This window comes from Emydura macquarii, unplaced genomic scaffold, assembly GCF_026122565.2.
Source record: "Emydura macquarii macquarii isolate MOO-44397 ecotype Brisbane River unplaced genomic scaffold, CSIRO-AGI_Emac_v2 contig_2417, whole genome shotgun sequence".
NCBI lineage: Eukaryota > Metazoa > Chordata > Testudines > Chelidae > Emydura > Emydura macquarii.
In genome coordinates this window covers 2,394,895-2,422,400 of record NW_027132554.1, presented here as the reverse complement: position 1 = coordinate 2,422,400, position 27,506 = coordinate 2,394,895, and the positions used below count along the sequence as shown (strand labels likewise).

Here is a 27,506-nt window from a genome sequence, read left to right as displayed (position 1 = left end):
AGATTTATACTAGTGTCAAATAGCAGAATGAGGCCTCCTCTGTATTAAACTTGCCTGTGGGATATACATCACTTTCATATCGCGGGTTGCTGATTTCCATGAGAGTCTCTGCTGCACAGTGACTGCCTGAGCAGAGACAGCATCTTTCCCTAGTGATCAAGGCTTCCAAAAATCCCCAGAGATTTCAGGATCATTTTTTTGACAAGGCAAGGGCTGGGGTTCAGACAGGATCATCACGGAAACAGGCTTATGAGCATCACTCAGTGCTGAGCAGAGGGGGAGGCTTTCTGGCACTCAGGACTGCCCAGACCAGGACAAAGCAAAGATGGGATGCACAAGCCAGTCAGCCAGCTAGTTACAGAAACACGAAACATACAAGACGATGACTAGTGTCAGGCAAAGTTCCGAAGATTCAGATGTCACTTTGATTCAGCCAAGTGACCATACTTAGAAGCTGCTGTGAATGACATTGGCTCTGCAAAGCAGCCGAGAAATCTCAGGGCGCCAGGCGCACTCCCAGTACAACCAGTATGTTCCAATTCCCGTCCAACTGGAGCAGACATTGCTGGGACATTCCTGCTCCACCCTGTCGTGTGATAGTACACTGGGGGCCAGGCCTGCCCACAGAGAGGGGCGTGAAAATAAGCAGTAATAGGGAATGGCCAGTGAAATGTTCAGTCTTCACAGAGATTCCTCTGGGGTCAGTTCTAGAGGTGGGGTGAGGGCTGGGAGGCCAATTTACACTGGTCCCGAGAGAAGATGAGAAGGACTGAGGTGTGAGCTTCTGATCCCAATCAACCTGTGACCCAGCCTTGCTCTGGCCCTGGCCCTGGCCCTGCCTTCCCACCCTCACGGACAGTTCCTGCTGTACATGCACTTATGGGAAACCATGGCCCCTGCCCCAACACCCCACCCACAAAAGGAAAATGTGACTCCCCAGGGAACACAACAGCACTGTGATCTCAGCAGAGGGCATTCCCTTCCTTCCCGGACAGTCATATTTCACACAGGGCCGCCCTCCCACCAGCGGCATCTTCAAGGCTGGTAGGTTTGTTAACCAATAACCAACTTGCCATTCAAATATGCCTTTTGTCGTTCCCTCCTCACACAGCCACACACACACTCACCCTCACATCCACGCACAGGGGCCCCACGCCTTGTGCGGTCATTGAAAACAGTGCAATGGGCTTTCAAACACACGTGGGTCCTACCAGCACACAGACAAATGGCAGCCTCTCTTACTCCCCTTCTCCAGTACATTTGTGGGGGGAAAGGCAGAGCTCTCAGAGACAGGCCAGAGCGAGGAAGCTGCTCAGAGGCCCCTGTCCTCAGGGAGTGCCCGGGCCCAGGGATTTGAGTGTGGTGAAGAGTGTGTGAAGATTAATGGAGGAGGAATCGCTTTGAAATTCAGATGCAGCTGCCAGTGAAACTGCAGCAGTCAGGGAGAGTGTGTGTGTGCACACACGCACAGGGCATGGGATGTGTGAGTGTGCAGGGCGGTGTGGGTGAGGGTGCGGGGCGTTGAGGGTGTGTGCAGAAATCAAATGTGTTTTCACATGTGCAGGATGGTGTGTGTGTGTGTGTAGCAGCCAGTATGTGTGTGTCCACATGTGCAGGGTGCGGGACGTGTGTCAATGTGTGTGTGCGTGCTCAGGGTGGCGTGCATGCGTGTGTTCAGGGCAGTGAGGGTGTGTGCAGCAGTCAGTGTGTGTGTTTGTCGGAGTCAGTGTGTACGTGCACACAGAATGGTGTGTATGGGTGTGAGTGCAGGATGGTGTGTGCAGGCACACAGGGCGGTGCACTTGTGTGTGCAGGATGGTGTGTGTGTGTGCAAGGTCCTGTGTCTGCATGTGCAGTAGTCAGTGTTTCTGTGTGTGCGCAGAGCACTCTGTGTGTGTGCAGCAGTTGGTGTCTCTATGTATGTATGCATCAGTCGGGGTGTATGTGTGTATCTCTGTGTGTGTGCACAGCAGTGTGTGTGTGTCTGTGTGTGTGCGCAGCAATCGGGGTGGTGTGCAGGGCTCTGTGTGTGTGTGTGTGTGTGTGTAGCAATCGGGGTGGTGTGCAGGGCTGTGTCCGTGTGTGTGCAGTGCTGTGTGTCAGTCTGTGTGTGTGTGCAGTGCTGTGTGCAGCAATCGGGGTGATGTGCAGGGCTGTGTGTGTGTGTGTGTGCAGTGCTGTGTGTGTCTGTGTGTGTGTGTGCAGTGCTGTGTGTGTCTGTGTCTGTGTGTGCAGTGCTGTGTGTGTGTGTCTGTGTGTGCAGGGCGGTTCGCTCTAACTTTGCCGTCACCTTCCCCGCCCGCCCGTCAGTTCCCCGCACCTGGGACAGGTGCCGCCCGCTCCCAGCAGCTCCCGTGGCCCGTGTCCGCCCGGGAGTGGTTCCGGCTCCGTCCTGCGGCGCGCGCCGGCCCATGGCGCAGGAGGGGACCGGGCTGCCGGCAGCTGCGGGGCCGCCGCCCCTCGGCGCGGAGCCGGGCAGCCGGAGCCAGGCGGGGCCGGCGGAGCTCTGGGAGCCGGGCGCCCCGCGGCAGCCCCCGGCGGGGAGCGGGGCGGCGGGGCCGGTACCGGCCGGGGAGCGCTGCCCGGAGCACGACCTGGAGCTGGGCTGGTTCTGCGCCGCGCACCGCCGGCTGGTGTGCGCCCAGTGCGCCGGGCTGGGCGGCTGCCGCGGCCACCGCGTGACGGCGCTGGAGGAGAAGGCGGCGGACCTGCGGGTAGGCGCCGGGCCGGGGCCGGGGGTTCGGGGAGCACAGCCCGGCGCGGGGGGTCGGGGCTGGGCTGCTCACAGCCGCGGGCGAGCCCGGGCCGCTCCACGCCCCGCTGGCCGGCAGCCCCTGGGCGCCTCCCTGCAGCCAGCCCGGCCGCGCCGTGCGCTGGGGCCGGGTGCCCCCGGCGGGGACTCGGCCCGGCCCGGCGGTGGAGCGGGGGCTGCTAACGCCGCGCCCCAGGGATCGCCCGTCCCAGGTGCCGTCCCCGCGGCGGGGTATCGCTGGCGCCCGAGACCCGGCTGAGCCCAGGGCCCCCCGGTGCCAGGCGCTGCGCAGACTCCTGCCGAGAGGCAAAGCCCCCGGCCGGGGAGGGGGGGCCCGGCCTGGCCCGGCCCGGCGGCTCCGCGGGCTGGGCTGGGCTGGGGGAAATGGGCAGAGCGGGGCGGGTCACGGCGAGCATCGCCGGGGGGGAGCGAGCTCAGCAGCGCGGGCCGGAGGGAGGCCAAGTGCGGCAGGGCCCGGCCCGGCCGGTCGCTCCCTGGCCTGGCCCCACGTGCTGGGCAGCCCTGGGCATGGGGCCGGGGCAGTGGACCGGACCCAGAGGGGCGCGCTCCCCCATGGGCGGGGGGGAGGGGAGGTGTATTTGTGAAGCTGCAGCTGCAGCACCCGGGGCCGCTCCGCTAGACACCGAGCCCGGGCCGGGCCGGGGAGAGCCACCGACACTGTCACACCCACCCCCCACTGTCCTGTTTAAAAAAGTTTCAGCCATCCAATCAGAGAGCAGAAACAGTGCCATGTGACACAGGTGACCAATCCCACACCTTCGTGCCTGCCGGCTGGCAATAGCACAACTTGCCCTGGAGCGCGAGGCTGCTCTTTCCCTCTCACCTGTCGGCAGGGCGCAGGTGTGCAGGCGGCGGGCCTGCCTTGGGCCCTGCCTGGGGTGGTCATCCTCTGCACTGCTCTGGGAATATCCCTAGGGCGAGATCAAAATGATACAAAGGCGGTGTACACCCCTCCTTGCTGCTGTCTGCTGGCTGTGGGTATTTACATGGCAAGCCAAATGACAGATTCGGGTCCCAGCAATCAGACAGGAATCCCCTTACTGCCGACGGGAAGTAAAGATGCCAAAGGACAAAACTATGCCTCTTGCAGGGGCGGGCAAAGGCTGCTTTACACGCCATAGCTTGGGCTGCCCAGTCATGGCACAAATTAGAGCAGCCCCAGGGCTGCTCCAAGTTCTGTTTGGCTGCAACTGCTTCCTAGAGGCATTCCTGCTGAGCAGAGTTGGAGCTGTTTTGATCTTGGCCACACCTGCGCCCTTCCCTGGTGCACGCTCTATGCCAGTGGCTGAGGGAGGTGGCTAAAGCCATTCGGGCAACTCTGCCAGTGTCGGGAGAAACCTCTTATGCCAGGGATAGTCCCAGAGGCCATTTCCACTGGGTTTCTGTCCCCTCACAAAGCCAGAGTGGTGTAAAGGAGCCAGAACATGACAGAACCTGGCCTCTGCATTTAACCATTTCTCCCTTCCCTCCACCTCTTCCTCTCGCAGAGATAATACCACTGGCAACAAGGACAGGCCTTACTAAGCGGATTGTCATATGATTAAAACATAGGAGCTTTGAGGGACATTTTAGGCCCATTCGTGACTTTTTCAGGCAGGATTGGGTTTTATTAATGCTCGTAAAGAAGGTGTGTGTTTGCAGCTGATTGCAATGGGGCTAAGAGCCAGGAGTGCCCCGGCTCCTCCTGCAGCCCTGTTCTAGCGAAGGGATGCTGTACGACCACACTTCTCAGAGCCCACAGTGCCCAAAGGGCAGAGGATGCCCCAAGAGAGGCTGTGAATCCAGAGCTCCGATTCTGTGTTTCAGAATAAAATTGTGGATCAGTGTGAGAAGCTCCAGCTGCAGAGTGCTGTGATCACCAAATACATGGCCGAAGTGCTGCCAGGGAAGAACCAAAGCGCTCTGGTAATTCTCTTTTCTTTCCTTGGTGTGGGAGTGTGGACCTGGACTTGCTAGTGCAGCCTGCATCTCACTGGTGAACATCCCCCCCAATCAGCAGTATTACTGCTGGCTGCACGGAGTTGCTGAGATGGCTTCACTCACCTGTTTTTAGGCCCTTCCCCCTAACTGATCACGCCCCATAATGACCTGACAGGTTTGCTTGGCTCCTGCACTATTAACCCCAACTCTTCTCCCTGAGTCAGCCAGTTCAGTGTATGCACAGTACGCATTGCACTGTTTCCAGTGTGCGCTGGTGTGGCATGGACCCCCTCTCTGCTGCCCCATCCTCCTGTACATGACCTTGGCCTGGGTCCTGGTGATGGGCTCTGGAGTCTGCTCATCGCTCAGTTCAGTTGGTAGCCGAAGAGCTGTCCTGCTTCCCACGCCTGCCTCAGTCAGTGCTTTCCTTTAAAGTGACCAGGTCAAGACAACAATGCTACTGGGCCCATTTCTCCCTTACACCGAGGCCACGTTACACCACTCCGGCAGTGTCTGTTTCATCCTACACTCATTTTAAAGCCCAAATACAGTGCGAGCGCAGTGTAAAGTGGCCATAGTGTAACTGAGGATCAGGGCAGCTATTTCTGTGTAAATACTCTGTGGGTGTGTCTACACTTGTAACACCACAGTGTAGACACTACCTATGCCAGCCGGAGGGAGGGCTTCTCCCATCAGCGTAGATAATCCACCTCCCCAAGAGGAAGTAGCTAGTTCGACTGAAGATTTCTTCTGTTGACCTAGCGCTGTTTACACGGCGGCTTAGGTCAGCGTAACGACACCACTCAGGGCTGTGGATTTTTCACACTCCTGAGCGATGTAGTTATGTCGACCTAATTTTCTAGTGTAGACCAGGCCTGTGTTAGCAATAATGCCTGTGAACACTTCAGTGACCCTAACTAACTTCTCCCAGTTCAGCTGGGGAAATGGAAATAAAAGGCTAGTCAGTTTCAGTTTTGTTTCTAGTTAGTTCACTTCCCGCCTCTCCCGCCCCCTCTGCAATGGCTGAGCTGCAGACATGGCACAGACATGCTTCAGTCCAAACAGACCCGCTGCTGAGTCAATAGGAGTTGTGGGATCATTTCCCTGAATATTACATGGAATAATATCCATCGATATATCCGCTTGCCTCTGCAGCATGGGGCACTTGCTGGTGGATTTCTGTACCTTGAAGTTCTTTAAATCATTATTTGAGGACTTCAGTATCTCAGTCTTAGGTCAGGGTCTATTACAGGAGTGGGTGGGTGAAGTTCTGTGGCCTGCATTGTGCAGGTCAGACTAGATGATCATACTGGTCCCTTCTGACCTTAGAGTCTCTGAGTAAAACTTGTTTTTTATGTAACACTGCAATTTCGGGCCTCGCTGAGTGTCCAGTTGGCACTTAGTAGCCATGGTGATACCAACTGGTGCCTTAGAAACGCCACAGCTGGTAGGTCGATTGGCCTGGCTCCGATCTCACACTGGTTTACACTACTTTAATCCCAGTGATCTCGGGTGGATTAACTCGGCCTTAGAGCATGCTGAAAACCAGCTCTGGTCGTAGCTTTCCAGCATGCCCGTGGCACTGCTTGCCTGACATCTCTCCCTCCCCTGTCCTGGCTGCGGCAGAGCGCGGCAAGCTGGGCCCGGGAAGTGGTGATCCAGAGGCTCATCTTCGTGAGAAATGCGTGTGAGAACGAAGAGCAACGGCTGCTGGAGAGAGTGCACACGGAGGAGGAGCGGGCTCACCAGAGCATCCTGACCCAGCGAGCTCACTGGAGCGAGTCCCTGCAGAAACTGGCTGCCCTCCGGACCTACCTGGTGGACGTGATCACCAGCCTGGATGACCATTGCCTGGTGGTAAGTACCACAGTGCTCCCGGAGGGGTAGTTATTACGTCGATGTAGTGGGCAACGTACAATGGTGGGAGCAACTTGCTAGTGTAGACACTTCCCTGGTGAGGTCGGGGTAAGCCGCCTGACGTTGACTTAACTCTGTAGTGTAGGCCAGGCCTAAGTCTGCACTGATCTTTGGCCGGTTCCTTCTCATTATACATTAAATCACCTTGGCTAACCTTAACAAGTCCTCTCCCTTCAGATGTTAACAGACAGTGATCCTGTTTCCCCCACCTTAACCCATTGCTTAGGTAGGTTTAACTTTGTTAAGGGATGGCAGAAGCACTGCTCTGGGGACAGAACTTTTCCCGGGGGGATAGAGCAATGCTGGCTGTTCAGTGGTGACACTAGTAACAGTGAATCTCCTATTCTGCCTGCCGGCATTGGCCAGTCAGACTTGTTCAACCAGAGAGAGGGGAGGCTGGAGCATGAGATCTGTTAAATACCAGCCAGCAAGAGAATAACAGGTGAAAAAGTCTGTCTGGCTCTTTGTCATGTAGTGGTGGTAGTGGGTGAGGGTGGTGTGATGGGGATTTAAGTTTCCATCCTGGCTCAGATGTAGGTCTCTGGCAGGAGCCAACACGTGATGTGTCAAAGGAAGGTGCTTGTGGTGCTCTGTTCAGAAGTGGCGTGCATTTGTCTTTTCCTTCCTGGCTCTGTGGTGCTCAGACCACGGCCTGACGCAGGAGAGAAGAACACATTGACCATAGCATGTACGGCTACAAATATGATTGATCTGAGAATTATCCAGCCTGGGATATGATCCTCTAACCCCACAACAGTAAATGCCACCAATTGGCCACACACTGGGCAAAGAAATCTTCCTGAATTTACTTCTGCTAATGAAGGCAGGCTCCCCATCATGAGAGAGATGATACAAAGGAGAGTTTGGCTGGCAACAGACTGAGGTCTGGGTTGGAAGCAGCGTTCTCCTGAGCTGTCATCACCCCCAAGTCCTAGGCCTTTCCCAGAAGAGATGGGGACCGAGGGCAGACAAAGTACACTTGCAGTAAACATCTGAAACGCCATGAGTCAGGCAGCTGATGGGGAACTGCAATGACTGTGCTAAGTGTTGAGCTTCCTGTGGGTTTAAATGCACTGACACGTCACCGTTGTGTCGTTGTCAGGACGTTAAAGCATCGATAATTGTGGCTGTGCAGAAGGCACTGCGTGTTCTGGAACTCCCTGCCTGTGGAGGTGGCTCGGCTAGTCCATCTGCCCACAGAAATAGATTTCCTGTTAACCTTCTGTGTGGAATCAAGCTGTCATGGTGTCAGTCAGCAGGGCAGCTCCACCCTTAGCAGTGCTTCGGCTGCCTTTCAGCCAGCACAGGATGTTTTTTTCAGTGCGGTGGTGGTGGAAGGCGGGGGAGAGAACACAACTGACAAGTGCAAGTGATGGGGTTTCCATACTGAGGAGCCAAGAGGACGATGCGGCAGGAACAGGCACCTGGAACCCTTGGAATCCTGGAGCACCACGGAGTACGGATCCAGAGTTGCACCCCTAGCCCCTTTCACAGAGCTGGTGCCCTGACCGAGGTCTCCCATGCGCTTCCCTCGCACCGGACAAGCCAGTTCCGTTCTCGAGAGAAGCTCGCCAGCCCAGGGTTCTGATCTGCTCTGTCATGTGCGCAGCACCACAGTGTCTAGGCACCAGGGAGGGATTTTATTATGTAAGAACAATAATAATCAATGGGACCTGCTAATAGCAGGGTACAGTATGGACAGGACAGACAGGGTAGGTCATGCTGGTGGGGGAGTGACACTATATGTGAAAGCAGAGCGCCAAATAGAGTAAAAATCTAAATGAATCAAACAGTAGCAGAGAATCTCTTGGGACAGAAATTCCACGCTTGAACAATAAGAGACTAGCAGCAGGAATATACTACCGACCACCGGACCAGGAGGGTGGTGGTGCTTGTGAAATGCTCCAGGAGATTAGAGAGGCTATAAAAATAGAAAACTCAGTAATAATGGGGGATTTCAACTATCCCTGTATTGACTGGGGGCATGTCACCTCAGGATGGGAAGCAGAGATAAAATTTCCAGACACCACTAATGACTGATTCTTGGAGCAGCTAGTTCTGGCACCCACAAGGGGAGAGGCAATTCTTGATTTAGTCCTGAGTGACACACCAGATCTGGTCCAAGAGGTGAATAGAGCTGACTTGCTTAGTAAGAACGACCACAATGTAATTAAATTTAACACCTTGTAGGGGGAAAATACCAAAGAACCCCATCACAGTGGCATTTAACTTCAAAGAAGGGGAATTACACAAAAATGAGGAGGCTAGTCAAATAGAAATTAAAAGGAACAGTCACAAGAGTGAAATGCCTGTGAGCTGCATGGAAACTATTTCAAAGCACCATAATAGAGGCTTAAACTAGACGTATACCCCAAATCAAAGCAAAACAAAACAATAAGAGGACCAAAAAATGTCACCATGGCTAAACAGCAGAGTAAGGGGGTTAGAGGTAAAAAGGCAACCTTTAAAAACTGGAAGTCAAATCCTAGGGAGGAAAACAGAAAGGAGCATGAATTCTAGCAAGTCAAGTGTAGAAGAAGCATAAGGCAGGTCAAGAAAAAATGTGAAGAGCAACTAGCAAAACACACAAAAACTAACAGCAATTTTGTAAAGTGCATCAGAAGCTGGAAGCCTGTCAACCAAGCTGTGGGGCCACTGGACAATTGAAGTGCTAAAGGAGCACGCAGGGAGGATGAGGCCATTGTGGAGAAGCAAAATAAATTATTTTCATTGGTCTTCGCTGCAGAGGACGTGAGGGAGATTTCCACACCTGAGCTATTCTTTTTAGGTGACAAATCTGAGGAACTGTCCCAGGTTGAGGTGGCATTAGAGATGGTTTTGGAACAGATTGAGACATTGAACAGTAATAAGTCACCAGGACCAGATGGTATCCACCCAAGAGTTCTGAGAGAACTCAAATACGAAAGGACAGAACTGCTAACTGTAGGATGTGACTGACCACTTAAATCCGCTCCATACCAAATGGAGGACAGGGAATGTGATGCCAATTTAAAAAAAAAGGCTCCAGAAGAGACCCTGGCAATTACCAGCCTGCAAGCCTAACTTCAGTACCAGGCAAACTGGTTGAAACGAATAAAGAACAGAATTCTCAGACACCTAGATGAACACGATACGTTGGGGAAGTCATGGGAGAAGAGGGAAGGTCCTCTGATGGATCAATAATTGGTTGAGAGCTAGGGAACAAAGGGCAGGAATAGGCAGTCAGTTTTCACAATGGAAAGTGGTAAATAGTCATGTCCTCTTTGCTTCTCGTGCTGCACTATGGCTCAGACATGGGGACCTACACCTAGGGATCTGCACGGGATAGTGCTGGTCAACATATTCATACATGATCTGCAAAAGGGGGTGAGCAGTGAGGTGGCAAAGTTTGCAGACGATACAAAATTATTCAAGATAATTTAGTCCAAAGCTGACCGTGAAGAGTTACAAGGTTACATAAAATTGGGTGACTGGGCAAGAAAATGGCAGATGAAATTCAATGGTGATAAATGCACATTGGAAAACATAATCTCAACTATACATACCAAATAATGGGGTCTAAATTAGCTGTTACCACTCAAGAAAGAGATCCTGGAGTCAGCGTGGATAGTTCTCTGAAAACATCCACTCAGTGTGCAGTGGCAGTCAAAAAAGCTAACAGTGCTGGGAACCATTAGGAAAGGGATAGATAAGAAGACAGAAAATATCATAATGCCTCTATATAAATCCATGGTATACAGAAACCTTCAATACTGCGTGCAGTTCTTGTTGCCCCATCTCAAAAAAGATACATTAGAGGTGGAAAAGGTACAGAGAAAGGCAACGAAAATGATGAGGAGACTTCTGAGACTATTGATTATGTGCCAATCTCAGCTTTCATTAAAAATAAATTAGTTTCTTGGGCTAGTGGTTGCAGAGAAAAGCTTAAAATGGGACCAGAATGCTCCTTAAAAGCTCACAAACCAGAAGGCAATAAAAAGAACCCACATCTGATTATTTTTAGGGATCATGTGATTTTTAAGCTAATCTCCTGATCTGGAGGCTGAACTCATGATTTCTGAGTATTTGGGGTGGGTGAGGCTGCAGCAGAACTGATTCCGTGGCCTCAAGAAAACATGAGGAGAGATTAAAAAGATTGGGACTGTTCATCTTAGATAAGAGACAACAATGGGGGATCTGAGAGAGGCCTATAAAATCGTGACTGGTGTGGAGAAAGTGAATCAGGAAGTGTTATTTACTCCTTCACATAACACAAGAACCAGGGGTGACCCAATGAAATTAATAGGCAGTAGGTTTAAAACAAATATTAGGAAGTATGTCTTCACACAATGCACGGGCCGCCTGTGGAACTCCTTGCCAGAGGATGTTGTGAAGGCCAAAACTATAACGGGGTTCAAAAAAGAAGTAGGTAAGTTCATGGAGGATGGGTCCATCAATGACTATTAGCCAAGATGGTCAGGGACCCAACCCTGTGCTCTGGGTGTCCCTAAACCTCTGACTGCCAGAAGCTGGGAGTGGCCGACGGGATGGATCACTTGATGATTGCCTGTTCTCTTCATTCCCTCTGGCGCTGGCCGCTGTCGGGAGACAGGACACTGGGCTAGATGGACCATTGTTCGGACCCAGTATGGTTGTTCTTATGAGAATTTCAGCCTTTATGACTGTCTCTCTCCTTGTCCCCAGCACGCGGAGCAGGAGATCTTCGAGAGGTGAGTACCCGAATGGTCCCGGACCTCTCCTGACTCGCTTTCCCCATTCTACGCGCACAGCATGCCATTGCCACGCAGCGGGGGACACTGACCTGCTGCTGTCTGGGGCTGCTTTTGGCCAGGAGCTGAGACGTTGCATGCATATAAATGCCCCTTGCCCAGTGTCCCACTGTGGCTTTGCTTCACACGCTGCACTATGGCTCGGACATGGGGACCTACACTCTTTTTCCTGGCACCTAGAAATTCTGTGGCCAGGACCTATCCCATGGGTAGCTCGATGGAGTAAAGCTGATTTACACAGATGCTCGGATGTGCTTGCACACGTGTGCCTCAGACATTGGCGCACTCTCTTTCACTTTTGGCAGACGTTACTTGCTTACTGGGGGCTTTATCTAGCTCCCACTAGAGCCTATGGAAAATCTCCCCTTTCCTCCAATAGGAAATGGATCGATCCCACCACGGGCACGTTGAAAAGTGTTGGGGACTGTCTGCCCCACACAGCCTGGCGCACTCCGTGCCCGCGGACAGGCCCACTACAGCATTGCACAGAGGGGTAACAATTTCAAGTTGTCTTCAGGCTTCCCCCTGGAGGGCTCTGCATTCACGCAGCCTCCTGATTAACCAGACAAGGGAGGTGCAGAGTGAGTGCCCGGCCCCCATTGCCCTGTGCCTTTCCCAGCTCCAGAGCACGGGGACCTGATGGGAATTGCACCGTGGCTAAAGGGGATGATTTTTCAATAGCATTTTAAAACTAGGACTGAAATTGGGCTGTCCTTCGCTGGGCGTTTGGTGCTTTGAGTGCCCCCTAGGGTGGTTCTAATGATAGTGCTTCTTACCACTACCTGGAATCCTGATTGTTACCCATTTTCACCCTGTGTTTAGCTTTAAAGAGTGAGCAGTAAAGCATGGCAGGTGATTAGCAGCAAACCTCAGAGCCTCATTTCCTTACCAGCCCAGTAAACTCCAGGGGTCTGCCACGTACTGCAGGGATCTGCCTCCTTCTCATGCTATGTCAAATCCTTCAGGAGTCTCGGCATGTTACGCTGCTGCCGGTCCCTACCCCTTAGCAGCAAGGCTTTTCTATAGCAGGCCCGGTGGGGAAATCTGATTAGCCCACTTCAGCATGTTCGCTGTACCTGCCTGTGTTCAGTGGGGCTGTCTCAGACCTGTTTGCTCTGTGTCGACTGGAGGCGTTGGGAAGCTGAACGACTCGCGGGTATTTTAAACTGTCAGCGTCTGTTTGTCACTGCCTGAAATCAAAGCCACCTGACAATTGCACTGGGGATTCTAGATGAAGAGACACCTCACCCTGGGTGTAATTTCGCCACGTTCAGTCGCACCCGTGGGATGAATCTGGCGCAGTATTGTTGAAATACTTCCTTGTGACCTCTGGTTTGTGTGTGTATCTTCCCGCACCTGACACTAAATTGGTCCATTTCTAAATAAACACTCTCTTCCATTTCCTAGGACAGAGGCAGCGGAGGGAATCTTGGAGCCGCAGGAGTCGGAGAAGTTAAACTTTAATCAACAATGTGTCCAGAGTCCATTACTGCACCAATTATGGGCCTCTGCTGTTCTCAGCTGTGCCACAGGTCAGTGTCTTGCTCACAGCCGCACATTCTTCTGGGACTCACGACAAACTGATTCATTTTGTGCTAAGCAAGCCTCCCCCGACTGCCTGATATTATTGCTCTCCAGGTTTGCGTGCATGAAAGCAAATGGGTGTTGAGAGTAAATCTGTAACTTCAAAGCGTGCTTCAAATTCTCCGCATGCACAAGTGCATGTTAAGCCAGACAGAGATGTTTGTTAATGGGAATTCATCCCCCATGGTCACGATTGTGTCAGGAGCAGCTATCACTAAAGAGAACAGATACGACCCTTGTTTGCTTCAGCAGGGAGATGCTACAGAGAAATAGAATCATAGAAGCTTAGGGTTGGAAGGGACCTCAGGAGGTATCTAGTCCAACCCCCTGCTCAAAGCAGGACCAACCCCAACTAAATCATCCCAGCCAGGGCTCTGTCTAGCTGGGCCTTAAAAACCTCTTCAGGATGGAGATTCCACCACCTCCCTAGGTAACCCATTCCAGTGCTTCACCACCCCCCTAGTGAAAAAGTTTTTCCTAATGTCCAACCTAGACCTCCCCCCCTGCAACTTGAGACTGTTGCTCCTAGTTCTGTCATCTGCCACCACTGAGAACAGCCTAGCTCCATCCTCCCTGGAACCCCCTTTCAGATAGTTAAAGGCTGCTATCAAATCCCCCCTCATTCTTCTCTTTTGCAGACTAAATAAGCCTAGTTCCCTTGGCCTCTCCTCATACACCTTGTGCTCCAGCCCCATAATCATTTTTGTTGCCCTCCACTGGACTCTCTCCAATTTGTCCACATCCTTTTTGTAGTGGGGGGCCCAAAACTGGACACAATACTCCAAATGCGGCCTCACCAATGCCAAATAGAGGGGAATAATCACTTCCCACAATCTGCTGGCAATGCTCCTACTAATGCAGCCCAATATGCTATTAGCTTTCTTGGCAATAAGGGCACACTGCTGACTCATATCCAGCTTCATATCCACTGTAACCCCCAGGTCCTTTTCTGCAGAAGTGCTGCCTAGCTCGTCGGTCCCCAGTCTGTAGCTGTGCATGGGATTCTTCCGTCCTAGGTGCAGGACTCTGCATTTGTCCTTGTTGAACCTCATCAGATTTCTTTTGGCCCAATCCTCCAGTTTGTTTAGGTCCTTCTGTATCCTATCCCTACCTTCCAGGGTATCTACCACTCCCCCTAGCTTAGTGTCATCTGCAAACTTGCTGAGGGTGCAATCTACCCCATCCTCCAGATCATTAATGAAGATGTTGAACAAAATAATCTGAAACACAAAAGTGAAGCCAGCCCCTTAGAGCAGCACTGCCCCAGAATGGAGACCCAAGACCTAATTTAAAAAGAGTGTTGCCAAATCTCACCACTTCATTGCAAAGCTTGTGGATAGCGGCTATTTTACTTAAAAACCCAGCTCCTGGAGACTATTGATTATGTGCCAATCTCAGCTTTCATTCAAAAATAAATTAGTTTCTAGGCCTAATGGTTGCAGAGAAAAGCTTAAAAATGGGACCAGAACGCACCTTAAAAGCTCACAAACCAGAAGGCAATAAAACCAGCCTGCATTTGATTATGTTGAGGACTCATGTGATTTTTAAGCTAATCTCCTGATCTGGAGGCTGAACTCATGATTTCTGAGTGTTTGGGGTGAGGGAGGCTATAGCAGAACTGATTCCATGGCCTCAAGAGCATATCTCCCTGAGCACCGGTTTGGAGGGGGTTGAATCCCTGCAGGATTTGCAGCCCAGATATTGCAGCCTGGGGCAGTGGGTGAGATGCAGAGATGGAAACTGACGAGGAGCCTTGCCCGCTGCAGTGAAATGCAGAAATGGGACAAGCCTCAGAAATGCCCATACATCCCTTGCATGTGACAGTCTCTCTGGGTTGAGTGGCTTAGGTGCTGTGTGGAACCCAGGACAGGGACTTGCTTTTAAACACATGGATGGAAATGTTCAAATGTGGGTACCTGGACTTAGGGTCCAGCGGTGACATCCTGGCCCCACTGAAGTCAGTGGGAGTTTTGCTAGGGCCAAGATTTCAGCGGTGGAGCCTAAGTCTGGGTTTAGGAGTCTGACTTCGTGCACACAGGTGTGAAGACCTAGGCCCTGATTTTTAAAAGAAATAAAATATGCTCCAGACCACACAAATACTTAATAAACAGCCCAGTTACACCAGATTGAAAACCATCAGCTTAGTGTCTGTCTTCTCACCAGGGCACATGGTACCACAGTGATGGGCATGAGCTAAATAGCTGGATATGTCAGCAATGCGATGCTGTTGCAAAAAAAGCAAATGTAATTTTAAGTTGTATCAACAGAGGCACAGCATGCAAGTCACAGGAGTTGATAGTACTGCTCTACTCAGCGCTGTCTAGGTCTCAGCTGGAGTACTGTGTCCAATTTTGGTCACCAATGTATAGAAAGAATGTAGAGAAACTGGAAAGGATCCAGAGGCGAGCGACAAAGATGATCAAAGGGATGGAATGCAGCCATGTGAGCAAAGGCTGAAGGAACTGGGCATGTTTACTTTGGAAAAGAGAACGTTGGGGGGGACATGATAGCGGTCTTCAAATACTTGGAAGGCTGCCATAAAAAAGATGGAGAAAAGTTGTTCTCTCTTGCCACAGAGGGCAGGACAGGAGGCAATGGGCTCAAACAACAGCATAGCAGATTTAGATTAAATTTTAGGAAAACTTCCTTACGGTAAGAACAGCAGGAGAATGGAACAGACTGCATAGGGAGGTTGTGGAAGCGCCTTCACTGGAGGTTTTCAAAAGGAGGCTGGATAGCCATCTGTCTTGGATGGTTTAGACACAACAAATCCTGCGTCTTGGCAGGGGTTAGACTAGGTGACCCTTGTGGTCCCTGCTAGCCCCATGACTCTATGATTCTATGTAGTGTAGACAGACTAAAGAGGCCTCCCAAAACATAGCTCATAGATTCAGAGATTTTAAGGTTGGGAGGGACCATCAGATCATCTGATTTGACCTTGTGCAGAACCCAGGCCATAGGATTTCATCCTGACGAAGGACTGGTCAGCACAGGGAAACTGACCAGCACTATCATACCGGTATAATTACAGTAGGAGTTATATTGGTCTAGCTCCCTGGGATAACACCGGAAGAAGAGTGCCCACACAGGGAGTTACACCAGCATGATGATGCTGGAAAATCCCCCTCTGCAGACAAGCCCTAAAGCCCAGGCCCCAGCATGCAACGCTGTGCTTGGATCCAGATGTGCTGCTGGGGAGCGTCGTCTCTGGGGGCTGCCCCTCTATATGAAAGATGAGGGAGCTTGCATTCTGCTGCACTTCGTATGAGATAAGCGCAGTGCTGGGACGTCTGGCAAATTGCCTGTGTTCCCTTTCTCTGGGCAACGCTTGGGCACACGTGGTGGGGGCAGGGAATGGCAGAAGCAGACACATTCGGAAGCTCAAGGTGTTTTTTCTCATTCACTTAATGATAAAGTTTTTCTATCGATCGAATGGGGCCGAGTCCGCTTTGGCTAGCAGGGGACATGCCTGACCGGTAGCCCCAGCTGAGCTTGCTGTCACGGATAGGAAAGCCCCCAGAGCAGCTCCCCTAGAGTTCGTGACTGCAGCAGCCGCGCTCTGCACAGGTGGCATAGTTTATTATTCTGCTTTGCTCAAAGCGACCTCTTATTCTCCCACTTCACGTGGCGCCAGGCAGAAAGGGTTAAATAAGACCCTGTGGAAATCCCTCACCCTAGAGCTGCTGCTGTTAACTGCCACCTGACTTGGCATAGACAGCACACTTCTAAAGTCTGTGGATAATACCGCGCTGGGGAGGGTTGCAAGCACTTTGGAGGACAGGATTAGAAATCAAAATGATCCGGACAAACCAGAAACGGTCTGAAGTCAATAGGATGAAATTCAATACGGAGAAATGCAAAGTGCTGCACGTAGGAAGGAACAATCAGCTGCACACATACACAATGGGAAATGACTGCCTAGGAAGCAGTACTGCAGAAAGGGATGTGGGGGCCATAGTGGATCACAAGCTAAATATGAATCAACAGTGTCACACTGTTGCAAAAAAACCCCAAACATTCTGGGCTGTATTAGCAGGAGTGTTGTAAGCAGGACACGAGAAGTGATTCTTGCACTTCACTCAGCACTGATGGGGCCTCAACTGGAGTGCTACAGCCAGCTCTGGGCACCACACTTCACGAAAGATGTGGATACATTGGAGACCAGCTAGAGGAGAGCACCAAAAGTGAATAAAGGTCTAGAGAAAAAAAAAGACCTAAGAAGGAAGATTGAAAAAACCAGTTTGTTTAGTCTGGAGAAGAGAAGACTGAGGGGGGATATGATAATGGTCTTCAAGTACTTAAAAGGTTGTTACAAGGAGGAGGAGGATAAATTGTTCTCCTTATCCACAGAGGACAGGACAAGAAGCAATGGGCTTGAAATGCAGCAGGGGCGGTTTAGGTAGGACGTTAGGAAAAGGTGGCTAAGCACTAGAACAAATTGCCTAGGGAGGCTGTGGAATCTCCGTCATTGGAGATTTTTAAGAACAGGCTAGACAAACCTGTCAGGGATGGTCTAGTTATTACTCAGCCCTGCCTTGAGTGCAGGGGACTGGACTAGATGACCTACCGAGGTCCCTTCCAGTCCTACACATCTATGATTCTATTCCGTCTGCTGCTGATTCACCCATCATTCCCAAGGGTGCTTGGAGACTGCTCCTAGATTCATTGATTCCCCGGCAAGAAGGGACCATCTAGTCTGACCCATCACACGGGCCATAGCACTCCCCCAAAATAATCCCTGTATCAGATGATTTGGGACATAATCCAATTCTGATTTAAAATGGTCAGTCATGGAGAATCCACCATGACCTCGGTACATTGTTCCAATGGTTAATTATCCTCACTCTTAATCATTTCTGATTTCATTTTCCTACCTGAATTTGTCTCACCATTGAGTCATGTTAGACCTTTGTCTGCTCAGCTGAAGAGCTTGTTATCAGATCATTGTTTTCCACATAGGTACTTAACCACTGTGATCTGGTCACCCCTTAATAGGCTGAGCTCCTGGAGCCTACCGCTGTAAGGCAGGTTTTCTAATCCTTTCTGTTCCTGACCCTTTCAAACCACTGGCTCAGGCCCTTAAGCTGCCGTGCACTGGGCTCCATCCACTGGTTGTTTCCCAGGTCTTACAGAAGTGATCCTGCCAGGCGTGGAACATCAGTGGCAGCTGAGGGTGCTCAGCACCTGGCAGGATTAGGCCCGAGGTGAGGTAAGCAAGCTATGCCTTCCCCCCAGCTCAACACCAAGCCCAGCCCAGCCCTGTCCTTCATGTCTGCCTAGGAGGAGGTGACTCACCTGCTCCCAATCTGGTCTTTAGGGTGATGTCTTAAGATACAAAGCAAGTGAAATGGGGGACGGGCAAGGAGAGGTCCCGGCAGATAGAGCTTCCTGCTGGGAAGCGGCCCCGGGACTGAGCAGAGGAGGCTGCAGTGCAGCTCTGCACTCAGAGGATTTGAAAAGCAAATTGGCAGAGAACCGTTGGGCAGTTGCACAAACATCCTCACCCCACCGCCCTCCAGAACTGCTGAGTCGTCTTCCCATGCAGCTCAGCTGGGGGTGGGTTGCATGGCGGGAATATCCTGCCCTGGGGGTGGAGGGATATGGCACCAGATGCCCCAGGCAGGACAGGATCATCAGCCGTGGTGAGAGGAGGGAGATTCCAGGCGGAAGGGTCCCAGGATCCTCTCTGCCCTGCCACTCTGGATCCTGCTCAGCACATGGCTCTAAACCACAAGCCTGTTGATTGCGGTTCCTAGAGGTTGTGACCTCTCCTGTTGTTTCACGCCACCAGGAGCAGCCTGGCCCTGCCCTGCCCTGCCCCTGCTCATTGGTAACCACTGATTCTCTGTCCCGGGCCCCAGAAGGGTCACAGAGAGGGGCTTGGGCAGGAATTGTGTGCAGGAGGAAGGTACTGGGGTGACTGGCAGGGCAAGGGACTGACAGGCAGCACACGGCAGGCTCCCTAAACCAGCTTGTCTTCGCCCAGCCCTGGATGGGCTTGAGCACTATGGTGCGGTCGGAGTGCGACTTAGGAGACCCAGGCATGGCCCAGATCCCGCTGGTGCTGTTCAGACACTGCCCTGAAAGCCGGTCCGTGCTCCAAGGAGCCCCAGACCTGGGGGAGGGGAGTCCAGTCTCTGGTCTTTCAGCTGAGGACTGCGGCAATGGGGGAGTCTACACCAAGGGGGGTGGCTGGCTGGGATATGGATGGGCTCCTGTCTGCTGGGAAGGGGCCAAGATCCCCCCTGCGCCCCCCCACCTCCCACCCTACTCACAGCTGAGTCCTTGTCTGTTTCACTCATCTATGCCTTTGGGCCCAAACTAATCACGTATCTCTGCTCCGTGCTTGATTTGGAATGAAATTGGTGCTGGAGCTCAAGCAGTTCTTTCACACTCCTCTCTGACGTGGCGAGCCCAGAGGTGCCAGGGCAAATGAAGCCCTGTCCCTGCTGCGTTCTGGGCTGCCGCGGTCCAGGGCAGGGAACTATTTGGGAAAGATGAGAGGCGTCCTGCTCCGTCAGCTGGCTCTGCCCCGAGTCGGACCCGACGCTTCCAGAGCTGGGTGGGGAAAGCTGGGTCCCGAGAAGAGCGCGCCGCCTCCTTCAGCTGGGGGAGCCCCGTGGGCAGCGGCCCAGGGCAATCTCGGGTGTGGAACGTGCTCTGCACCATCACACGTCCTGGCTGAAAGGGGAAACCTGCAGCAGAGGCTGTCTTGGCACCAGCCCTGCCAAGAGCCCACCCGAAGGGCTGCTCTGCCCCAGTGGGCAGGCGGGATCTTCCGCATCAGGTGGGGCGGGGATGTCAGATGGAAGCCAGGCAGTAGCTGTCCATGGGTGGTGGCCTGTGAATGCAAGTGCCTCGTCCCAGCTTGGAGACAGGTTTAGCCGGAGCTGCCAGCCCTGCAGCACCGGTCCCCATTGGGTCCTACCCCTGGGCTGCCATGCAGGGTAACCTTGCTCCAACCTCTGCTCCAGCCCCAGTGTGCTGGGAGCCTGAGACTTCCTGCTCACCAGCCATCCTCAGCACAGAGCCACGCCGGCCTCTGCGTCAGCGTCTCCCTGCCCCTGCCTTGCCCTGTGTCCCGGCAGCAGGGTGGGGTAGGCACGGAAAAGGAGATGGCTCATGATGGAGGGAGCCGGTCAGGACCTAGTGCAGGCTACGGCTGGGCAGAACTCCAGGAGCCAGTGTCCGGGCAGGACTAGCAGTGAGGGCAACACGGGTCCGGGCTGAGCTCAGCCCTTCGCTGGGGCAGGGAAGGGGGCGCCCCGCCCCCCGAGAGCTGGCCCGCTGGCCCCAGACCATGGTGCTGCTGAGCGCCAGAGGAAGGGGCCACTGCACAGGGCTACTGCCTAGGGAGGCCAATGATAAAGGGGAAACACGGACATGAGCACCAGCTCCCAGCCAGGCCCAGGGTGGTTGGGGGGACACAGGCTGATGCTAGCCAAGGTCCCGCTGCGCAGCCTGTACTGACTGTTCGGTGTCCCTGGCAGGTTTGGAAGACGTTCACGTAGATGAGAAAACCGTCAGCCCTCTGCTGGCCCTGTCGGAAGACAAGAAAACCTTGACGTTCAGCCCCAAGAAGGCAAAGCCCTACCCGGACCGCCTGGAGCGCTTCGATCACTGGCCCAACGCCTTGGCCGCGAAGGCCTTCCACAAAGGGCTCCACGCCTGGAGGGTCAGCGTGGCCAAGAGCTGCGCGTACAAAGTGGGGATTTCTTACGGCTCCTTGCCTCGCAAAGGGCCCGGCAACGAAGCCCGGCTGGGCTACAACCCCTGCTCCTGGGTGTTCTCCCGCTACGATAAGGAGTTCCGCTTCTCGCACAACGACCAGCATCAGGCTGTGGAGCTGGTCAGGTGCCCCACGCAGGTGGGCGTGGTGGTGGACTTGGACGGTGGGGAAGTGCTATTCTACGACCCAGTCGCCTGCGCCATCCTCCACTCGCACCGTGAAGCCTTCACCGCACCCATCTACCCTGTGCTTGCTGTGGCTGACCAGAGCATCTCCTTCATTCAGTGAATGAGGCGTGGCGCAGGGGCAGCAGCTCACACTCCAGCTGTGGGGACAAGGGGGAGCTCTCTGCAGAGATGTGCAGCTTGGCACAGCCACCTGCTGGATCTTCAGTCACTCCAAGCAGCCAGGATGGAGCTGGCAGCCTGAATGCACCGGCACCTAAATAGGCCTTAGCTTCAGCCCAGGTGCCTGCTCTGAGCTTGTTTCTTAACTGCAGTAGCCCCCTAGAATTCTGTCCAGGCAATCTAATTACACAGGATTGGCTCATCTTGTCATGTAGTTAGCCTCTGGCTGTAGCCAATCCCTGAAACTTCAGAGGTGGAAACTGCCCATAATGCATCTGACCAACTGCACAATACTGCACTTACAGGGGAACACTCCATCCTTCCTGACCTTTGCAAGAAATCACCTTATGCCCTGAAGCATGACCCTGATCTTAGCCTGAAAACTGCAAACATGTTTATTGATCACAGCGTTAATACAACTCCTTAACAATCCAGGATTTGCCATCTTGTCCTGCTGTCTGAACTGCGTCTAATTTTGCTTTGGCCTAAGCCCTTTGACCACTCTCTATTGTATATCTGTGAAATTATAGTGTTGTCAGTTGCTGGCTGTGTGTATTCTCTCTGCGTGCTCTGGCCAGGTAGCCAGCCCAGGAGACCTCGATTGAACTATCCAAGAAGACCACAGGCTCGGTTCAGTGGTTCAGCCTGGTTTATTGTTAGTGAAGCACGGTCCTAGTGCCTGGTAGACTATGGGGACACTAACACGTGTGTACCCATTACATTGGACACGGCTCAGTGAGTGGCAGGACAGTCTGCTCCCTTTTAGGCTGGACACAGACACTCCTCCTGCAGCCCCTCTTTTATACACTAATACAAACAAGTTCCATATTACCCTGACCCTTTCCTTGTATTACCACCCTTACCTTGTACCCGCTGGTTCAAACAAATCATTTTCATCCATCAGCCTATCCTGCCCTTCCGTCCTGGTGTGTTCCTGTTCCAGCTCCCAGTATTGTGTTTATGGTACCTGCTGCTTCTGGAATGTGCATACCTGATGCCCCATGCCTCGTACGTCTTGGGGGTGCCTGTGTTTTTGGCCAAGTTCATGTACCAGCCAGTGAACTTGTGAGCTAGCGTCTGCTTTGCAACAGGGCCGGCCTTTTGCTCATAGCCCGACTCTTGCTAAATTTGCTTTATAGCAGCAGGGCCTGAATTTTGCTCACTTAGTTCAGGCCTTAGGTCTCGTACCAGGCCCCCTGCTGTAGGCTCTCTCTACTACATACAGCAGCGATCTCTACAGAGTTGAAGCCTTAACTCCAGTGCAGCTGCTGCTTCTGCTGCTAATGGGGCCTTGGGGGCTCCAGGAACACCTGCCTACGTGGGGGCTCGTTATGCCAGGCAGAAAAGGGGTGCCTTACACTGAAGCATCGATTTCCACCACTAGCCTGGAGGGAGGGAACTCAGCACTGGTATGTGTGATCTGCTCAGCCTTTGTGGACGTGCAGGGGTTACAGCGGCAGCCTGAAATGCAGTCAGGCTGTCTGATTCATGGGATGAGTCACGTAATAGCGCTGTGCCTCAGTTCCCCCCCTGTAACCTGGGGATTGCCCTCCCAGACCTCAGAGGGGTGTGGCGAAATTCCCGGCTGCCTGAGAGGTGCTACCAAGCTGAGTGCCATAGAAAAGCCTGTTGATAAAGAGGAGGTTTAGGTTCAGGTGGGGTGGGTTCAGGAAAAGGGGCTTTAAAAATGAGGCCGGGGCCCAGGTGTTGTTAGACATAGGGACCCTGGCCTGGGCAGGTTTCTCCCCTTTTAAACGTAAGTAGCTTGGTTTTTAACCCCCTGAATCTTGCACGCTGCGAGCTGGTCTAGACAGACAGTTACTCTGCAGCAAGCTGCGGTGTACGTTTAGCCTGCCAGGCAGGTACCGTGTGCCCCTCACTGCTGCGCGCTAACTTCCCTAGTGCACTTTGAGCTGCTGCTGTTTCAAAGGGGATCAGTGCGCACTAGAGAATCGTTAGCATGCAGCAGCTGGGTCTGCCTGGCCAGGTACTGCAGGGCCAACTCTCAGCCCAGCTGGCTGCACACTAACTGTTTGCCTAGACAAGCCCCGCAGCTGCTTTCCCCAGCACTGTGCTGGGGCATCTCCAGGCAGCTGCACGCCCAGTCACAGGGAGTACTGCAGCGATCACTCTGTGCAGCCCTTGGAAAAAAAACCCTGCTGGGGTCTGGGCAGGGAAAGGGCCGTTGGCTATTTTCTGTTCACAGCCAAGCTCCCCTCAGCCTCAGGGAAGCAGCACGTCCCCAAGTGCTGGGCTGCTCTGGTTTCCAGCGCTCCCCTCTATGCAGCACGCCAGTGGTTCGCTCTGGGCTCTGCTAAAATCCTAACTGGGAGCAGAGTCATCACCATCCCCAGGTCATCTTTGTGCAAGGGGGGGAAAGCCCATGGGACTTTCTGCCAGCACCAGGGCAGAGGCACTAATGGCCCCAAGTGATGGGCCAGCTTCTACCAGAGCAGGCCCTGGCAGAGGCCTCGTGCAGAGACAGCCTGTGGCGAGAGGCTACAAGGGCGAGCAATGGCTGCCTTACAGGCCACAGCAACCAAGAAGTGGGAGGTGCTGGCTGGGAAAAGGCTATTGTCAGGTCAGCCAGGGATCTGCTGAGCTCAGCAGCCCACCAAAGCGTTCCTTGCTGGCAGAACCCCCTTCTCCCTCATCCCAAAGCACCAATCCCCCTTGCAGTGCAGCAGGCCCAGGCCGGCAGGGAGCTAGGCCAGGGGGAATGAACCTGGCCCACAGAAGCCATTTCTGCTTTTGGCTCTGTCTGTTCATTCCAGGGTTCAAGAAACGCTGTCTTTCCTCACGCTGCAATGGCCGGGCTGCTGGGCAGAGACGCGAGTTCTGTTCTCCGCTCTGACGGGCTGGTCCCCGTTTCTCAGGTTCCCCCTGTAAAATGATGCTAATGGCATGACCCCCCCGTTACTCTGCGAGCTATGGAAGGAAGTGGCAGAGAAGTGCCGAGTGGCTGCAGCAGTTTATTATATTGTATCACTAATGTTCTGGTGTGGACGGTGCTAGAAAGTGCTGCTCACTGAATTCAGAAGGGTTTGCTTTTGCCTCCTCTCTCTAGCAGGGCAGGCAGTTACTCTTTAGAACCTGATTCACCTGGTGGAGAACCAAATCACATCCTCCTTCCCCCCCAAACTGATCCCTCTTTTTAACGAGGTGGTGTATGAAATCTGCTTTGTCCCAGGCGATCTCAACACAGAAGCAAGAGATTCACCGCTAGCCCTTCTCTATCACAGACAGCAAGTGGGGAAGTGAAGGCAGGATGTGCTCCTTTGGTACCTCTGTCTCCCAATTGTTTGCATGCCCGGCCCTCGTGAGCAGGAAGCTGTGCATGCCCACGGCTCTGGCTGCCCTATAATCCTTCACATAACTGTCCCCCACGTGAGCTGCCTGCTCTGGGGCTACCCCAGAAATGTGCAGTGCCTTGCGAAAGATCCGCTGGTCCGGTTTGGCAAAGCCGGCCTCCTCTGAGGTCAGGACAAATTCAAAATGGTGCCTGAGGTTGCAGTGAGACAGAATCTTCTCCAGCCTCCTGTCGAAGTTGGAGACTACGGCCATGCGGATGCCCAGCTGGTGGCACTGCCTCAGAGTCTCCCTGGCGTCGGGTAACAACTCCCAGTTCTGTGCACTGCAGAACTCCTGATAGAGACTTTCTGCAATGGGGTCAAGGACCCTGTCTTCATGGAGACCAGAGAGTCTGAAGGCCTGCTTGACAACATCTACCCACCACTGCTTGGAACTTAACCCCTTGCTCAGGCCATAGTTGGGGAAGAGCGTGCTCTGGGCTTTGTATGCCTGATGGAAAGAATTATTGAGAGCCTCAGGCTGCACCCGAACTCCGTGTGCACGGGCCGCGGCGGAGTAATTCTCCCCCACTGGGTGCCGGAGCCGTAGCAGCGTGTCCTTGGCGTCCCACGTTAAGAGCTGGAGCCGAAGCATTGCTTCGTTAAGGCTGGGGAGCGAGGAGAACCTAGAACACCAAACACAAGGAGACAGATCAGACAAGCCATAGGCCCAACCCTCTTACAGGTCCAGCGCCGACAGAACACTTAGCCGTGGGGGCAGCGAGTCACTCAAGTGAGGGACAATGGCACCGGAACTTTTCAGCCCGGGTCACGGGTTCCAGGTCCTCCCAGGCCTGCAGTGAATGAAATGTTTCTCTTTGCTGGCTCTTCTGTAGCTTGTTTGAAACGACTGGCTGGGTCTCAGGCCAGTTCGTGGCAGCTGTGCATCCATGTCACAAAACCCGCGTGAGCACTGACTGGCCTCCTGCTCGGAGGCTGGGCCCTAAGTCCACGAAGACTGAACTCCTCTCAGCCACAGAAGCGGTCTGCTCCAGGCTTCAGCAGAGGCACAGCGGCAGAGCCGAGCAGGAACGCTTGCCCTGATAGTTGCTGTGCTGTGCATACAGAGAGGCCCTTACTTCCACCGCAGTTAAGTCAGTAGCGGCATCAGTATTTCAGTCACTCAGAGCTTTTACCAACAGTAAAAGTCGGTCGCCCGTCATGTCTAAAATGATTGATTTCATGACATTCCCATGTTAGATACAGTTTGTCAGCAAAGACCATGTACAGCCTAGACAGCACCTCTCTGTTTGCAGGAGAAACTCGAACACCCGACCTTGTACCATTTGTATTTGACTTCAATGTGTATTTCTTAACATAAAATGACAAGGCTCCCCGGTATCCACAGACACTGGGCTGGAAAATTAGAGCAATGGAAAAAAATGGGGAGCCAGGTAACCCACTTAAGACTACCAGCCTCCTGTAATGAATTAGAACTCGCCTGCTCTGAAATAGGTTACAGTTACATTTGTAATCGGGCAGCAGGCTAGAAGGGTAACATGAAACAATGGGTTTCTCTAGAAACACCTGAACTTGTGTGTGTGAGGGGGCAGGATTATTCAGCTGGGAGAAACAGCCCGACCAGTTTAGCAGGACACTGAAATCCGAGTTCGTGGCTAGGAATTCTGGCAGCCTGGAAACGCAGACCACGCAGCAGCTGTCATGGAGAGAGGCTTGCGGTCTGGGAACACAAGCCTGCCTACAATTTAAGGGCCATGCAACACACACTTGGGACAAGGACCCATTGCATGCTGCTGTATTAAGTGAGCCGCCTCAGAGGAGGCTGAAGCCCTCTTAGCATGAGGCAGGTACAGGCCAAGGCAGCAGCAGTGAAACCTTCCACCACCCTGCCCCACCAACACCCTCTGTGCCTGACTGAGGGGGGGCTGCAGCTGGTCTCTCTGTGGGGGCTAGTGGCCGCCTCCTTGGGTTGTTCATGAATCCTTAGCCAGAAGGTGAGGGCCAGCTGGGGGGCGGTGTCTGTGCGATGGGGAGCTGGGGGGGGGTCTGAGCTGGGGGGGCGCTGTCTGTGCGATGGGGAGCTGGGGGGCGGGGTCTGAGATGGGGAGCTGGCCCCCGCCTCCCCAGCCCCAGCCCCCCAGCACCGTGCCAGGAGTGGGGCTGGCCGGGTTCGGTTCGGTTGAGGTGTGCACGGGGGATCCGAAGTGGGAAGGCGCCAGCCCCGGTTGCCTGCAGCCTGCGGCCGCCTCCCCCTTCGCCGACCCGCCCGTTTTGTTTCAAACCAAGGGCCGAGATTTCCCGTCAAAGCGGCGCGGCGCCGGCCCCGGGCCCGGCTGCTCCTGGCCGCTGGAAGGGGACGGACGCTCCAGGCCTCGACCGCTGCGCAGGGCCCGGGGCCGATCCGGCTCGAGCCGCGCCGCCCCCTCAGCAGCTGGACCGGACCGGCAGCGCCAGGCCGGGCCTGCCCTGCGCTCTGGGACCCCGGCCGGGATCAGGGCGGCGCCGGGCCGGGGGAGGACGGGGCGGCGCCGGCCCAGGCCCAGGCCGGGCCCCGCCCGCAGCAGACTCACCTTGTGGCGCCGGGAGTGTGTGGGTGGGAGGGACCGGAGCGGAGCGAACCGCCCGGGGCAGCGAACAGCTCCGCCCGCCGCTTCCTGCCGCACCTCCAGCGGCTGTGGGGCACAGCCCCCCTTTCCCTCCCGGCTATGGATATAACCCCCCATAGCCCGACCCCCCCACTGGCTGTGGGGCACAGCTCCCACCCCTCGGCTATGGATATAACCCCCCTAGCCCGACCCCCCCACCGGCTGTGGGGCACAGCCTTCCCCCCATGGATATAGCCCCCCATAGCCCACACTCCCCCCCAGCGGCTGTGGGGCACAGCCCACTCCGCACAGCCGGACCCGCCGGACCGGTCTAACTCTTCGTTAAGGCCAGAGGCAGGCAGCGCTGGATGCTGTCAGCTGCAGGCGGGCCGCGCCCGGGGCAGTGCAGCTGTAACCTCCCTGCCACACGCACGTATTATGCTGGTGTCTGTTCTCACACGCCGGTTATTCTCCCCTTGACGTGCTCGCTGTCTGTGTGTGTCTCTGTCTGTCTGTCTCCTCCGGCCCGTCCAGCTGCAGGCTAGTTCAGACCGCTCTTTTCCAGCTTCGC

General features: G+C 54.0%; 2 protein-coding genes across 2 annotated transcripts; one reads left to right on the top strand and one right to left on the bottom strand.

Moving 5' to 3' along the window:
• Positions 1 to 2,375: 2,375 nt before the first annotated feature.
• On the top strand, positions 2,376 to 21,236 carry BSPRY (B-box and SPRY domain containing). The gene is made up of 6 exons (XM_067561533.1): positions 2,376 to 2,714; positions 4,580 to 4,678; positions 6,320 to 6,550; positions 11,294 to 11,319; positions 12,787 to 12,911; positions 20,454 to 21,236. Exons 1-6 carry the CDS (start codon positions 2,412 to 2,414, stop codon positions 20,978 to 20,980), a joined length of 1,311 nt encoding a protein of 436 aa, XP_067417634.1. The 5' UTR covers positions 2,376 to 2,411; the 3' UTR covers positions 20,981 to 21,236.
• Positions 21,237 to 22,156: 920 nt separating this feature from the next.
• On the bottom strand, positions 22,157 to 27,018 carry HDHD3 (haloacid dehalogenase like hydrolase domain containing 3). Its single transcript, XM_067561534.1, has 2 exons — positions 26,921 to 27,018; positions 22,157 to 25,015 (listed from the first exon to the last, which is right to left on the bottom strand). Exon 2 carries the CDS (start codon positions 24,982 to 24,984, stop codon positions 24,262 to 24,264), a length of 723 nt encoding a protein of 240 aa, XP_067417635.1. The 5' UTR covers positions 24,985 to 25,015; positions 26,921 to 27,018; the 3' UTR covers positions 22,157 to 24,261.
• Between the last annotated feature and the right edge of the window lie 488 nt (positions 27,019 to 27,506).